Source organism: Poecilia reticulata, chromosome 4 (assembly GCF_904066995.2).
Source record: "Poecilia reticulata chromosome 4, P_reticulata-male-v2, whole genome shotgun sequence".
Lineage (NCBI taxonomy): Eukaryota > Metazoa > Chordata > Actinopteri > Cyprinodontiformes > Poeciliidae > Poecilia > Poecilia reticulata.
In genome coordinates this window covers 4,250,500-4,264,684 of record NC_088833.1, presented here as the reverse complement: position 1 = coordinate 4,264,684, position 14,185 = coordinate 4,250,500, and the positions used below count along the sequence as shown (strand labels likewise).

Genomic DNA, 14,185 nt, shown 5'->3' with positions numbered 1-14,185 from the left:
ATGTCAAAGGGTTAATAGAGGAGCCATGTTGTGATGACTTCCTGAAGACGGCGCTTCAGAAAGAGAAGACATTTTTAAAGAGACAGAGGCCCAATTTCAAGGCGCTAAATTACAAAGTGAAATTTCTTTAAAGTCATATTTTATATAGAAATATGCAGCATTTTTAAAACTGAAGCTTTTGATTGTGCCTGGAAACACATAACAGGTCACATAATTGAATTTATCATAATACGTCACAAGTAATTGAAGTAACCCACGAGCTTTGAGTTTGACACATCTGATTTAATAATATAAGATATAAGACATTATTCTTTTTTGCTCTCACTCATAGCTTTCTCTAAAAATACCAGTAGATACTTAAAATAGAAATGTAACATTAGTCGTCCAAATTATCTCATGAGTGTTTTTCAACCAAATATAAAAGTAAAATCAGTCAGCTCAGGAAGCAGACAGCGTGTGAAACACTAGAAGGCAATAATAACAGATATACTTCAAATGTTTAAGTTCCCAGGAATAGCTAAAAGTCTGTCAAAATGTATTCAATTAACTTTTTAATGATAAGGAACATTTAGTTGTGCCTTGGTGGCATTCATGACCTTTAAATGTTTTCTCTCAGGTTTAGGGTTCAGCATAGCAGGCGGTGTTGGAAACCAGCACGTTCCTGGTGACAACAGCATCTATGTGACCAAAGTCATCGAAGGAGGGGCTGCACACAAAGACGGGCGGCTACAAATAGGGGATAAACTTGTTGCTGTAAGAAACGTTTTTTATTCTTTCTATTGTGTTTTCTCCTTTAGGTTCCAGATTCAGACACAAGTTCGCTGTTTTACACCCGCAGAAACATTTTATAGCTTCGTTTCTGTGGTGTTTCCGATGTTTAATCATGGTTTTTTCTTATTTTCTATGAAGGTAAATGCTTCTTGCTTGGAGGAAGTGACTCATGAAGAGGCAGTTGCGGCACTTAAGTCCACTCCGGACGTCGTGTACCTCCGTGTCGCCAAACACAGCTCCCTTTTCATTAATGACAACTTCCCTCCACCCGATGTCACCAACTGTGAGTACAAACCTCACATTCGCTCTGCAAGCTAATGCAAAGTCATAACTTTATACAGTTTCTTCAAATATCTTTTTAATGCTAGCAAACAGTCTGCATACAGTCATCTTAGGCATCAGTTGTGTTAGGTTTGGGCCTTTAAATTCATTTAAATAATTTTTCCTTTAACAAATTAATGTCAGTAATAGTAATTGCAGTTCAGGGGTCTGTACCCTTTACAGTACAAAGAGACATTTTTGCATTTAATTAAATAAAACTCATTAACTTGCAATTTTGTTTCTATTTTTTTTATTTTAAAATACAGAAAAATTTTACATTTTTGCAAAAAGAAGAGGGATATTTTTTGAAAGTGTTAAAAACCTCATTGTTTCCAGTCTAATGACAAGAAAACAGATTAAAAGAAATGTTACTGGTTCTCTTAGGGTCATTCTGTTGTGGAAACGCAATAAAATTATTCTATAAAAATACTAAAAAACACTGCATGTTTAATTGGCTCTGTATTTGAAGTGCAGGTATGATAAAAATTCACATTTGTAATATTTTTATACTTCCATTTCAGTTTCTGCTGCTTCTAAAAAAAAAGTCCAAGCACTTAAAAAACACCTAGTCGGTTTTTGGCAGTAAGTTGATGTTTTTTCGTGTGTCTGGAAAATGATCTGCTTTCATAATGTAACGTCACAATTTAGCAGGCACTGCACCTCACCCAGTGAAGTCCAGCCCGTTACCTAGCAACCCCAGTGAAGTCCAGCCCGTTACCTAGCAACCCCACCGTAGCCCAGCTCCGTTACCTAGCAACTCAAGAACTGAGCAGATGAAAATCTCCTTATTTAAGAATTATTTTGTGTACAAAATGTAATGAAATGTTTTGTTCAGCCCTTAGACATATGCTAACCTGATCAAGGAAGCACAATGGGTCACTTTTTAAAAAAATAATTTGTTCTTTAGTCAGTGTTATTAAGAGCCAATAAACTGCAACAAGAGCCACTTGCAGTTTATTGTGGATTATATTTTATGTACAAAACAATATATGTAATCCTCTCTCGTACTTTCTCACACGTCTTTTAGAGCATTTGGTTTTAATCATGTGGCTGCTCCAAATTTCACTCAAGCTGAAAAAATGTAGCTTTATTATGAAAAGTCAAACTGATGTTTGAGATGCTAAAGTTTGATTAGCTTTAGCATATCATCCACTAAAATAATTCAAATAACAGGCAAAATGTCTCATGGATAAACATAACAGATTGATATCCGAGGCATAACACATGAAGGTTTCCAAGCAGCCATTTGTAATTGCAGCATAGCTCATGCTATTTCTCCAAAAACTATTGCGGTTCAGTGAACTGTGTAGCTCTAGTTGAAACCTTTGCCACACTGGGACACACTTTTGTTGCCTTGCAGCAAAAGCATAATGGGTTTGCATGTTCTTGGTGTGGTTTCTGGGTCATCCAGCCTCCTGCAGTTCAAAAACGTACCGTCTAGATTCCCCCTGGGTTGTTTGTCGTGTGTAGCTCTGTGTTGTCCTATAATGGACTGGCAACCTGCCCAGGGTGTAAATTTCTCATTATTTATCCACTGGGAGTTTCCACCATAACTCTCCCAAAACCTTCAAAGGATTCATCAGATGTAGAAAATGAAATTCTGGTTTGTGTTTCAACAGAACAATTATCCAAAAACCCAAATCAAACTTGTTTTTGGAATAAGTGGAACGCCAACATTAAACTTCTGGAATGGCCTCGTTGTTAATACGTTTTAAAGTTGGTCTGTGCCACAAAACCAACCAGTTTAAGTGATTTATGCCTTTTCCGATAATAAAAGTGATCAATTATCCTTCAAGAATTATGACAGATTGTTTCTCTGCAGTTGCTGTTGCGTAGAGAAACCCACAATTTCATTAATTATAATACATAAACTTTGCTCTCGCCACTGAAATTATAAAGAATTCAGGTAGAGCAGAAGTTAAACAAGAAAAGAAACAGCGAAGGTTTGCTCCTACGCATGAAGTCTTTAAGGCTTTGAATAGTGAGGCGTCAGAGTGACTCACCCATGAATCATAAACTTAAAAGCATCCAAGGTGAAAACGTCAAAAGATGACATGATGTAAAAAAAAAAAAAAAAAAAAAAAAAAAAAAGTTAAAATGTGGAAAGTAAGACGGAGTTTGACAAAAGGCTGGTGTATCTGTAGGACTTAATAAATGAAGTAAATCAGGTTAATTTACAAAGATTTTGTGTCATGAAGAATGGAGCTGAAGCAGAACCAAACAATGAGGCGTGATTAAGAATTTAATAATAATAATAATAAAATATCAAGTGATTCTATCTAGAAATTAAATTCTTTTACATTTAATTAGCTTAATACAGCAGTGAGGTCCTACTGATGCCAATGTATTTTTTAAAGATCATTACACTGCAAAAACACAAAATCGTACTTAGTAATTTTGATCTAGTTTCTTGCACAAATATCTTAGTACATGACAAAACTAACTTTCAAGTAACTATTCAACAAGAGATAGAAGCCTGTTTAAGTAAATAATTTATTAATATTACTAAAAAAAACATTAGTTCAAATGGCAGATTATTTCACTTAAGACAATTTTTCCATGTTATAAAATAATCAAGGGATTATTTATTAAAACAAGATCCTATATCTTTCTGAAAAGTTACTCGAACATTAGTTTTGTCTTATTTTAAGCGTACAAAAATATTTGGAGTGGAAACTAGACCAAAATATTTTGTGTTTTTGCTTCTATGAATCTAACTTACCATTAAATATTTTATTTTTTTTAACCGTTTTTAACTAATATAGGTTGCTTTTTTAATGCAAACTGCAGTAAGCTCCAAAATTATGATGCTTCAAACATTTTTGTTTGATTAAAAAACTGTTTGTTTTCCACCAGCATATTCCCCACATCAGGACAACCACGTTAGTCCGTACATGAGTGGGAGCCAGTCCGTAAGCCCCGCCCCTTTGACCACGCCCAGATACTCTCCGCTGCCCAGGAGCCTGACGACAGACGAAGACGTTCCCAGGTGAGAATATTATTGACCCCTTGGACGTGACGTCACGCTCTTCAGAACTCCGCCATGACGAACATCAAAACAACCAATCCGGTCCTTTAATTCTAGTCTAAAAACAGACATCTGTAACCTGCACTCATACACGTCATTGAGGTGTGTATTAATTAAATTCCCTCTGAATATCATTGATGGCCACACTCCAGTCCAGTAGGTGGCGGTAAATGGGTGCCAATCCGCCAATAAAACACAAAAGAAGAAGAAGAAGAAAAAAAAAAAAATCTGTAACCTAATATCGCTTTTAGTTAGCTTATAGCTTATTTCACTTTAAAAATGATGACAGGTTGCTGCGCGGCCGCCTGCACAAACAGACAACAATGCAAACCAAACTTGTCATTTTATTGTATAACCTTTGATGAGGAAAGATACGGCGGCGATGGAGAGCAGCCGTCAATCATAATGACTGGCAGCCCTCGGTTTAATCGCGGATTTAATGCGAACTCTTTTTACACGGTAAGAAGACTAACGTTCATATACTTTACATGTAAGTATGGTTAGAAATATAGGGAGAAGGTACGTGTCTAACCGTAACCATGGAGACAATGCCGAACCGTCATGTAGCCTAGCATGTATGGAAAAAACTGGTTAGCGCCCCGTCTTCTATAAGTTTTAATTCTGCTCCAATGTAAAAGGAAACGCTATTTATGACATTGTGATATAAATCACATGGTATGAATTCAGGCAAAGTCTGTAATTTCATCAACACATCAGGAGAGAGGAGGTACGGGTCGGTTTCTAAGCTAGCTGTTTCCAACTTTTGTAAATCCCGCCGTCTATGAGCCCCAACCAGGATTGTTACGGTCACATAAAAATTAGCTCGACTCAAACAGGTAGAAACCACAAATAACCTGGCAAAAGCAACTTTGGAAAACAATTTCAGTTGCTCTGTTCAATACTCCCATCCTAAACTTTCGACGTCTGTCATGGCGCCTCGAATGATTAAGTGACGTAGTTAAGTGACGTATAGTTAATAACTATATTCAATCTAATCTAAACTCATTTTCTTTGTGCTTGCCTGTCTGTTTCTCTTTCTGGTTTGTTTATTATTATCCTTCTCAGAGATTTATTCTGACCCAAAAGCCTTTTTTTTTTTATCCAGTTATGACTTGTTGAGGTTCCCGTATGAACTGCGTGACCTCTATCATTTTCTTCCCACTCTGCAGCTGCTTGTGTGTGTTGTTAGCAGTGAAAGGCAGATGGCTGTGTGAATTCTAGTCCGGCGTGTAAACTCGGGTCACATATGTGCTCATATACACACAAACACACTCAGATCTCCTCCCAGTGCTGCTCCACTGTCTTTAATCCATTTTAATGGAGGGATTAAAGCCCATCCAGCCCTCATCACTCCACTGGCATCACCGTGGTTACCGGAAAATGACTCATTTCGTCACAAACCTTTGGGCCAATGAGCGAGCGTCGACTATAATAAATCTGATAAGACCCAGACTGAATGCAGGATGGTCATTTTGACGTCTGCTTTTCTCTAGTTGCTATTTTCTCACAGTAGCCATGTAAATTTAACAAATTGTCCACTTAAATCTATTTTTGTAGCTTTAATCCGTCTCTAACTACTTCTAAATTGAAACATTTAATACTTATTTGGTTGTAATATTTTCCCAGTTCTAAATTTTGTTTGTTTCATGCAGTATACATAAAAAATAGTTATGAAGACGTATGTTTCTGATGTTGCTATGTTTCTATTCAGAGTTAAAACCAGCGTTAGTAAACTTGTTATACAGCTAAAGTAAATAAAAAAACAGAGGTAATGTACATTGTTCGGGATTTTTATCAATACTGAGGAATTATTTACTTAAACCAACCTCATATCTTTCTGAAAAATTACTTTTTTGTCTTATTTCAAATGTACCAAGATATTTACGATTAGCAAAATGCATTTATTATCATAATAAATGATAAATTTCTCATCATGATAAGATTTTGATGTATTGTTGTCACAGTAAGTTCCGACTAATAATGCTTAAAACCTTCTAAAAGTGCCCATGTTGTTACGTTTTACCTTTTTCTCAACTGTTTGTTCAATAAATGTGTTTCAATAAACATCAATACATTTGAAGATATGCAGGGAAGCACAATATATCGGCACCAACATCGGTATCGGCCAACATTAGTAATTATTTTAACATAACGCTATCTGTCCAATAAATTAAACTGGGCCAATATGAATAACTAATATTTAATTGTATCTGTTTCTGATTGGGTTTTTTCCCCAAAGATGTCAAAATGACGGAAATATTTGTAATATCCGTAAATATCAGTTATCAACCATAAAATTGGTAAATATTAAAAACTGGACATTGATGCCGACCCAAATTTTTGTATTGGTGCGTCCCAAAAAATTTGATTTACTGAAGCTAGTGTGCATTTTAGTGATATAAATTAAGCTTCTGATGTGATGTGACTGATGTCCTAAAGAAGAGTATTACAAATGGGAAGCCAGGAGTGTCCAAACGTTTTGCCAAAAAAGCAAAATTGAAATGGACAATATTTGAGTAAAGAAAATTAGTCAAAGCAATCTGTACATCATTGTGGATCTAAAATAAGATAAGATAAAATAAAATAAGAACAGGGTTTTGCACAGTTTTAAACAACACGTAAATATTTTTTGGGGGGGAGTTTTTTGGCCTAGATTTTGTTTTAAAACATTAATTACATAAAAAATACGTGTGTGTAAGAATACTGGTCAGTTGTAGGAGCTGCAAAAAACTGAGAAAGTGTTATCCTGACACCTGCTGGTGAACGTAATGCATAACGTCAAAGTGAAATTCTTCCTCCATCTGAAATGTTCCATTTCCATCAGACCAGTTATTATCATGTGATAGTATGTCAACCTGCACACCGTTTTCATTTGTTTCACCTCTGCTCTGTGGTTTGTGTTTCTCTCAGAGAACCCAGGCGAGTGGTCCTGCAGAGGGGATCCACGGGTCTTGGCTTCAACATCGTTGGAGGGGAGGATGGTGAGGGGATCTTCATCTCCTTCATCCTGGCTGGAGGTCCAGCTGATCTGTGTGGAGAGCTCCGAAAAGGAGACCGCATCCTATCGGTACGAACTAAAATCTCTTCCAGGGCGGTTTTGGTCTCCATTATGATTAATAATTGCAACAATTTTACTTCTTTTACTACTAAGCTTACATGCACACTGCAAAAATATAAAATCTTACCAAGTACTTTTGGTCTTGTTTCTAGTGCAAATATCTTAGTGCACATAAAATAGGACAGAAGTAACTTTTCAGGTTGTTTTAACTCAATAATTTCTTAATATTGAGGAAAAAGTACCAGCTTCACTAATTAATACTTCACTGATTGGAGTTTTTCGTTTTCTTTTTTGGTAAATTGCTGCAGCTGAAATTAAGGATGTCTTTGTTTTCATTCATATTATTATTTTTTTGGTATTTTCTGCCAATTTTATAATTGTCTGATTATTTTTACCAAACTTAATTTTATTTTCTGTTTCATCATTTATCTACCTGTGATGGTTGTTGTGAAGCACTTTGGTCAGCTGAGGTTGTTGTAAATGTGCTATAGAAACAAACTTTGATTATAAGTGAAATAATCTGCCAATTGAACATCACTGCAAAAACACAAAATATTACCAATTGTTTTTATTCTATTTTCTGGAGCAAATATCCTATTACACTTGAAATAAGACAAAACTAACTTTTCAGGAAGATATATCAGCTTGTTTTAAGTCAATAATTCCTTAATATTGGTGAAAAAAATTCTGGTTCTCCTTGCAGTTTTAGTATACAGCAACAACACGCTAGCTAACTTTAAAACGGCAGCAAAGAATGCGGGTAGCCATGGCAACCAGTGACCATTTCAGTTATAACAAGTCCTGTTTTCCGTGTTATAAGCTAAATAATCTGCCAAATTCACAATCAGTAGTAGCAATTTTGTACGACAACTTATCTTATCAAGCTGTGATAAACAGCTGCAGCGTACGACGCCGGCTGACGTTAAAACGGCAGCGTACGACGTGGGTAACCATGACAACCGGTGACAGTTTTAAAGGCCGGAATTCCATTTTAAAACCTGCAGGATTCCTCTTTTAGATGTATTTGAAACGCCTATATGAATCTGGAAAAACAAAACCAAATTGGAGCATCCTAGCCAACTGCAGCCTGTTTGGCTGCGTGAGTTGAGGCAGGCTGGCCTGGTTGTTTGTCGAACTCATATTCTCTGGAGTGTGGATGTTGAAGATTCAAATGAAAAATGGTTTTAATTTTTTTAAGAAGGGATTCAAGATTAATATAATCCCCAGACTGCAGAGGTGCTTAATATCCCTATAGTTATTATTTATTCATGCAAGAGCACTCTGGAGAATAATTTTGATGTATAAAACACACAGATGCCAGCCGGACTCACTGACCCACTAAGATGCACTTTGAATATTAGGATCTGGGCTCAAAGAGTTTTGTGTTTTGTACGTGCAGGTGAACGGGGTGGACCTGTCCAGTGCAACACATGAGCAGGCAGCTGCAGCTCTGAAGAATGCTGGACAAACAGTGACTATTGTAGCTCAGTACAGACCTGAGGGTAAGTAGAAGAGATGTGAGAAACTGTAAAGCTTTAAATCACAATCTGATGAAGAAGAGTGGAATTATAAATGTCTTAGATCTGTCTGTGCCCGTCTTTTCTTGGGTAAACTTACCACAGAAATGTTGCATTTCAAATTCTTAAATAAAATATTTAGTCAAAGGTAGAATTCCTATTTTAAAGAGTAAAAGGTAAGGAGAACCATTAGTGCCATGTTTGTGCCATTTTTGGATTCAAAATTTGGATTTGCTTTGTGAATATTACAGTCATGTTCACTGGTACTATTTTTAAACAAATGCACAAAAATGCTGCATTTATATTTGAGAAGATCCCCATTAATAAAATTAAATAAAATACTCTTTCAGCACCTACGTTTTCATCACAAATATGCACAAAATTGTGTCAATATTCCACTTTTTCAAAATAACATTATTTTGCGATTGCCATATTTCCATTTAAGTAAGGAATGGAATTAAAGTTACACGTGAATAATGTGTTTACACAATAAGTCATTAAAAAAACCTGCCACACTCCATCTACTTCCTGTCGTCTTCTTCTTCCTGGTTTGCGCCAGTGGTAACATCCTGTTGCAGTTTTTCAAAATAAACCAATTTTTACAGTTACAGTTCTATTTTGTTTCTAAGCCTCATCTTGACTCCTGCTCCAGATTTCTGCAGCTTGAACACAACTGAACAACTTTTGGCTTCTCAATCTCAATCCTGTCTAATACTTCTAACCAATTTAACTTAACTTTACCAATCATCTTTCCATGAAAAATAGTCAAATCGATTGATATTAAATGGATTTAAAAAATATTCTGTAGTTTCTCATAAGCTTTCTAACCAATGTTTGAGATTTCAACAGAAGATGTAAACACATCCAAAAGTAAAATCTTTGGTTGCTCTTGCTACATCTAGTTGTTGAGGATGGGTTGAGGACCTCCTGACTCAGAAGGCGTTACCTTGGAAACCAGGCTGTAAATAATGAGTGGTTTAGGGTGGGGGGCTGAACATAGGTCACACAGTTATAAGTCAGTTTACAAATGGACACACAGAGACATTTTCACCACATTTGTCCCTGTGATCCCTGATTTAGTGCTGGAATGTATCTTCTGGAGGAAGATGTGGGTTTGATGTGTTTGTGTGAGGCCATCATGAAATATTCAGCCAGAGAAGCCAGAGCTTGCTGGTTCTCTCTCTGTTTGCTCAAGTTCACCTCTTGACCAGTTTTGTCACGAAATTTAACAATTTTATTCATATTTATTGATGTGATTGGAAGGAATAATATTAACATGACCAGTTTTTGTTCTCAATGTCATATTTAGCTTTGATTTAAGAGCCTGATGTGTTTGAAATTAAACAAGTCAGAGTGCTTTTGTTGTAAGCCACTTTGATTTTCACTTTGATCTCAGTGCTGCATCTGTTGTTTTATGCTGTTTGAAAAGTTTCTAACTTTCATACATTTTCAACTTTACATCATTCGTTGCCATCGGCCTTCAAATGGAGCTTACTTTAGTTTCAGGAGTTTTCACTTATGTCACCATAATAAATGCTCATGTGAATGCGTAACATCATGGATTAAGCTGAGCATTAAAACATTACTATGAAGACGTTTTGTTATCTATTTTTTCATATGTTGGGCTAGTAATTATTTCAGAATAACATTTCAAAGCCTCAAAAGCCAGAGTAAACAGTCCAATACCAGCCAGGGCTGAGGTTGTACGTACCTGAACTACCAAATATAAATGCAAACAATTACAATTAATTTATGGTTTATTAGATTAAAGTTAGTTACAGTCGATTAACTAATAATATCCACTTGAAACTTCTTTCACTGTTGTAGTTTGGCCTCCGTCCAGCAGAGGGCACCACTTAAACTGAGTCGTTGATATAGAATTAAAGATGGCGACTGAGTGGTGCCAGAACAGGAAAGAGAAACGGTCCAAACGGAGTCCGATGTGGGATGAAAAATTAACTTTATTCGGTTCTGTTTTGAGAGGTGAGGATGATGTGGCGGAAAAGCAGAGAAAAAACATGATGAAGCTTATTGATTGATCATTAGTCAATCGATCAGATCAATCCATTTTACATTAATTCTTTAATACAGGCTGGAACTTTGATTTAAGCTGCATATTTCTGTTTGTGTGTTTTTTTGGGGGGGATTTATGTTAATGAAGAGTTCCTGCAAATGAGCGAGAAACTGTCAGCTATAAATATTGTATGAAATGCTAAGAAGAATAAAAGATAAAAGAAGCTTCATCCAGCAAATCTCACGCAAAAACAATCACTGGAGTAATAATTAACAACAAGACGGCATGCAGGTATAAAACAGAGCTAATTACATCAACTAACATGCTCCAAATTAGTTAAATTAAACAAATTTCATGTGAGTTTATGGTAAGGAGATTATCTGCTGATATCGATTTAGTGCTGCAGATTAGTAAATATGTGGATATTTTGTGTTTTCTGGATAACTTGAAGGTTGAACTGTATTCAAAAACAGTTTACTGCCAAACAAAACTTACATTTTTTCAAAAACATGACTTGGTTATAGACTCTCTGCATTACTGGAAATCTGTTCAGTTTCATTGTATGAAGGCTAAAAATGAAAGCAAAAACATATAATGTAATCTTATTGCTTTAATTTGAAACCAAGAAGGAAAATGTACCATATTGTAAATTTAATATATGTCGTTTACTTGTTGTTTTGATTTTTACACCTTAGTTAAGCTAGCTTCAGTGTGGTTAATTTTCTGACTGTTAAAACTGATCTGGTTGAGTTGGGGGTAAAATTGGTCAATTTCTCTAATAGTTAGAATTTGACAAAAGTATTTTGTAATATCTACTGCAGATGATTTTCCAGTTTAATCAGTCAGTGTGTGATAAATGTAATCCTATGTAGCTGCAGTATAAAAATAGAGTTTTGAACAGTTGTCTGAACAGATGGTTTTGCAGCTGATGGCTGGGAGAAAACATGTTTGTTTTCTGCTTAAAATCTGCTAAATGTGAGTCATTTAAAGTCAGAAAAATCATGTCAGACTGCGACTACGGGCCTGGACCTGAACCTGATGAGATTTTAACAAAATAATCTTAAAAAACGTCAGCACCAAGTGACAACCTGCATGTTGAAAACTGACATGACTTTAAAATAAACTCATTCTTCTTGTAATATCAATCAGCCAATTCTCAAAGTGAATTTTCATCTCGCTGCCTCTTACACAGCGATTCTCTAAAGCTAATGTTGATTAAGCAGATTAGTGTGTGTGTGTGTGTGTGTGTGTGTGTGTGTGTGTGTGTGTGTGTGTGTGTGTGTGTGTGTGTGTGTGTGCGTCGTGACACTCCTACAGTCTTTCCTTGTGACTGTCCAATGAACTCTGCAGCAAACCTTCTGGCCACGCTGCGTTTTGGTTCAGCTCCTCGCTGGCGCCTGCTCATCTGAGGTCCATGTTTGTCCCGTTCCCATGGCGGCGGCGTGCCGCTCTCCCTCTGTTTCACATGCAGCTCTTGCCAAAAAGACAGGAGCTCATAACAACCTCCAGCAGCAGGAGAGGAAAACTGTCTGTGTGTGCAGGTCTCCTCCTGTTATTGGTATTAAATATGGAGCTGCAGCCAAACACAGAAAAGCACAACACAGCTAAATATGGTGTGTGTGTGTGTGTGTGTGTGTGTGTGTGTGTGTGTGTGTGTGTGTGTGTGTGTGTGTGTGTGTGTGTGTACAGATAGATAGACATAATGTAGAAAGATACAGGGAGGGAAAAATAGCTGATTTCAGCATCAGAAGTAGATTTGTGTTTGTGTATAAAATCATTTCATACTAAGTTACCATCCTGAATGTGTTTATTGTAGCTATTAGCAAGTATAAATATATATAATATTTCTGTTACAGCTAATAACCAATATTTACCAATATTAGATATAGTTCACTACCATTTTTACACCTTCGGTGGGGAAAACAACCAGATAAACAGATAAAAATAAATATTGGTTGTTCATATCAGCCCAGTTTTATTTACCAAACCGATAGCGATATGTAAAAAATATGACCAATATTGGCTGATACCGATGTTGGTGTCGATATATCGTTCCTCCCTAATAAATACACCGTTGTGTTTAAAGTGTGTCTAAATGTAACACACATTTAAAAAATAACATCAACATTAGGTCTGAATTGATAATTACTTTAGTAATTTATTATTCTGACAATTTAAAAATATTCTTATTTTGCAGATTTTTCATTTAACCACTCAAGTTTTTGGTTTAGAAATACATTAAAATATTAATAAATAAGAAATTCCTCCTATAAATACAAGAATAAAAACATTCTACCTTGAAATGCAACAATAGTTCCACAAAATATTGTGATAAAATTTTAAACCCATATCGCCCAGCTCTTCGCTCAACTATGATTACCTTCACACTGCAGAAGGTAAGGTAAAGAAAACACGAAAACAGGTCCGTGTTTTCTTTTTTTGTTTGGTCGTTGTTCACAGTTCAACCTTAGTGTCCCGCATGCGCAGTAGAGGGCGCAATAACGTCACACTAGAGGGCGTCCTCAGTGTTTTGCCAACTGCCATAAAAAAGAAAGAGAAGAAGAAGTGTTCAGTGTTTCCGGAAGTAAACATGGATGCTAGTGGTGGAGCATATCTTGTGATTCTGCGAAGTTGTTATCCGACCGGAGCAGCGCATTAACAACTCAACCCTTTACAGTCCGCCATGGTTGGTGTTTGCCTTCCCGGTTATACGTATCAAGACGCAGAACAGTGACGTTTGTCGAGTATCGGTGACGTTCAGGTCGGGTGAATGCGATCTGATTCAGGTCGCATTTGAAAAGATTGTATCGCATTTCCAAGTGGCCCGGGTCACATTCGGAAAAATGCTTACCTGTGTTGTTCAGACTGTCATGAAAAGATCACATACGGGTTGCAACGGGCGCTTCAGCCGTTTGTTTAGCGTTGCCTTGGTTACCTGCAAGTCTCCGTTTATCCGTGATCAAACATGTTTGTCCATTAAGATGTCAGTTTTCTGTAAGATGTTTGTTACAATTTATGTAGGTTTGAGGCAAAATACGGTAATAACAGCGAACCTGAAGCAGACTGAAAGCAAGGTTCACCAGTTTAAAGCAAAAAAATATATATAATAATTATCGATATCGACTGATTTGAAACGCTTATATTGTGATATGTTTTTCAGCCATGTTGTCTTAATTAAGACTCACTTCAAGCATTAAAAAAAATCCCACATATAGGTCCAGCATTACTGTTTCAGCACCGTGGATTGTTTTTTTTTTCTCTTCACTGCATTTTATAAACACACAGTCTTCATACACCAATAACATCCAACATACACTGCTCAAAAAAAATAAAGCGAATGCTTAAACAACACAATATAACTCCAAGTAAATCAAACTTCTGTGAAATCAAACTGTCCACTTAGGAAGCAACACTGATTGACAGCAGGGACCCTCGACGGGTCAATCAGTGTTGCTTCCTAAGTGGACAGTTTGATT

The 14,185-nt window shown here is 36.3% G+C and overlaps 1 protein-coding gene across 12 annotated transcripts in view; it reads left to right on the top strand.

The window, feature by feature from the left end:
* Positions 1–14,185, top strand: part of LOC103463088 (discs large homolog 1-like protein) — a 122,137-nt gene that overhangs the window by 78,057 nt on the left and 29,895 nt on the right. For 10 of the 12 annotated variants that reach the window (XM_008406246.3, XM_017304455.2, XM_017304454.2 and 7 more), the window contains 5 exons: positions 617–753; positions 910–1,054; positions 3,949–4,081; positions 7,031–7,187; positions 8,578–8,680. In XM_008406246.3, coding sequence (XP_008404468.2) covers positions 617–753; positions 910–1,054; positions 3,949–4,081; positions 7,031–7,187; positions 8,578–8,680 — 675 coding nt within the window. Of the gene's footprint in view, positions 1–616; positions 754–909; positions 1,055–3,948; positions 4,082–4,410; positions 4,580–7,030; positions 7,188–8,577; positions 8,681–13,270; positions 13,396–14,185 lie in introns of those variants that run through there. The other 2 variants (XM_081606041.1, XM_008406254.3) reach the window with 2 other exon arrangements.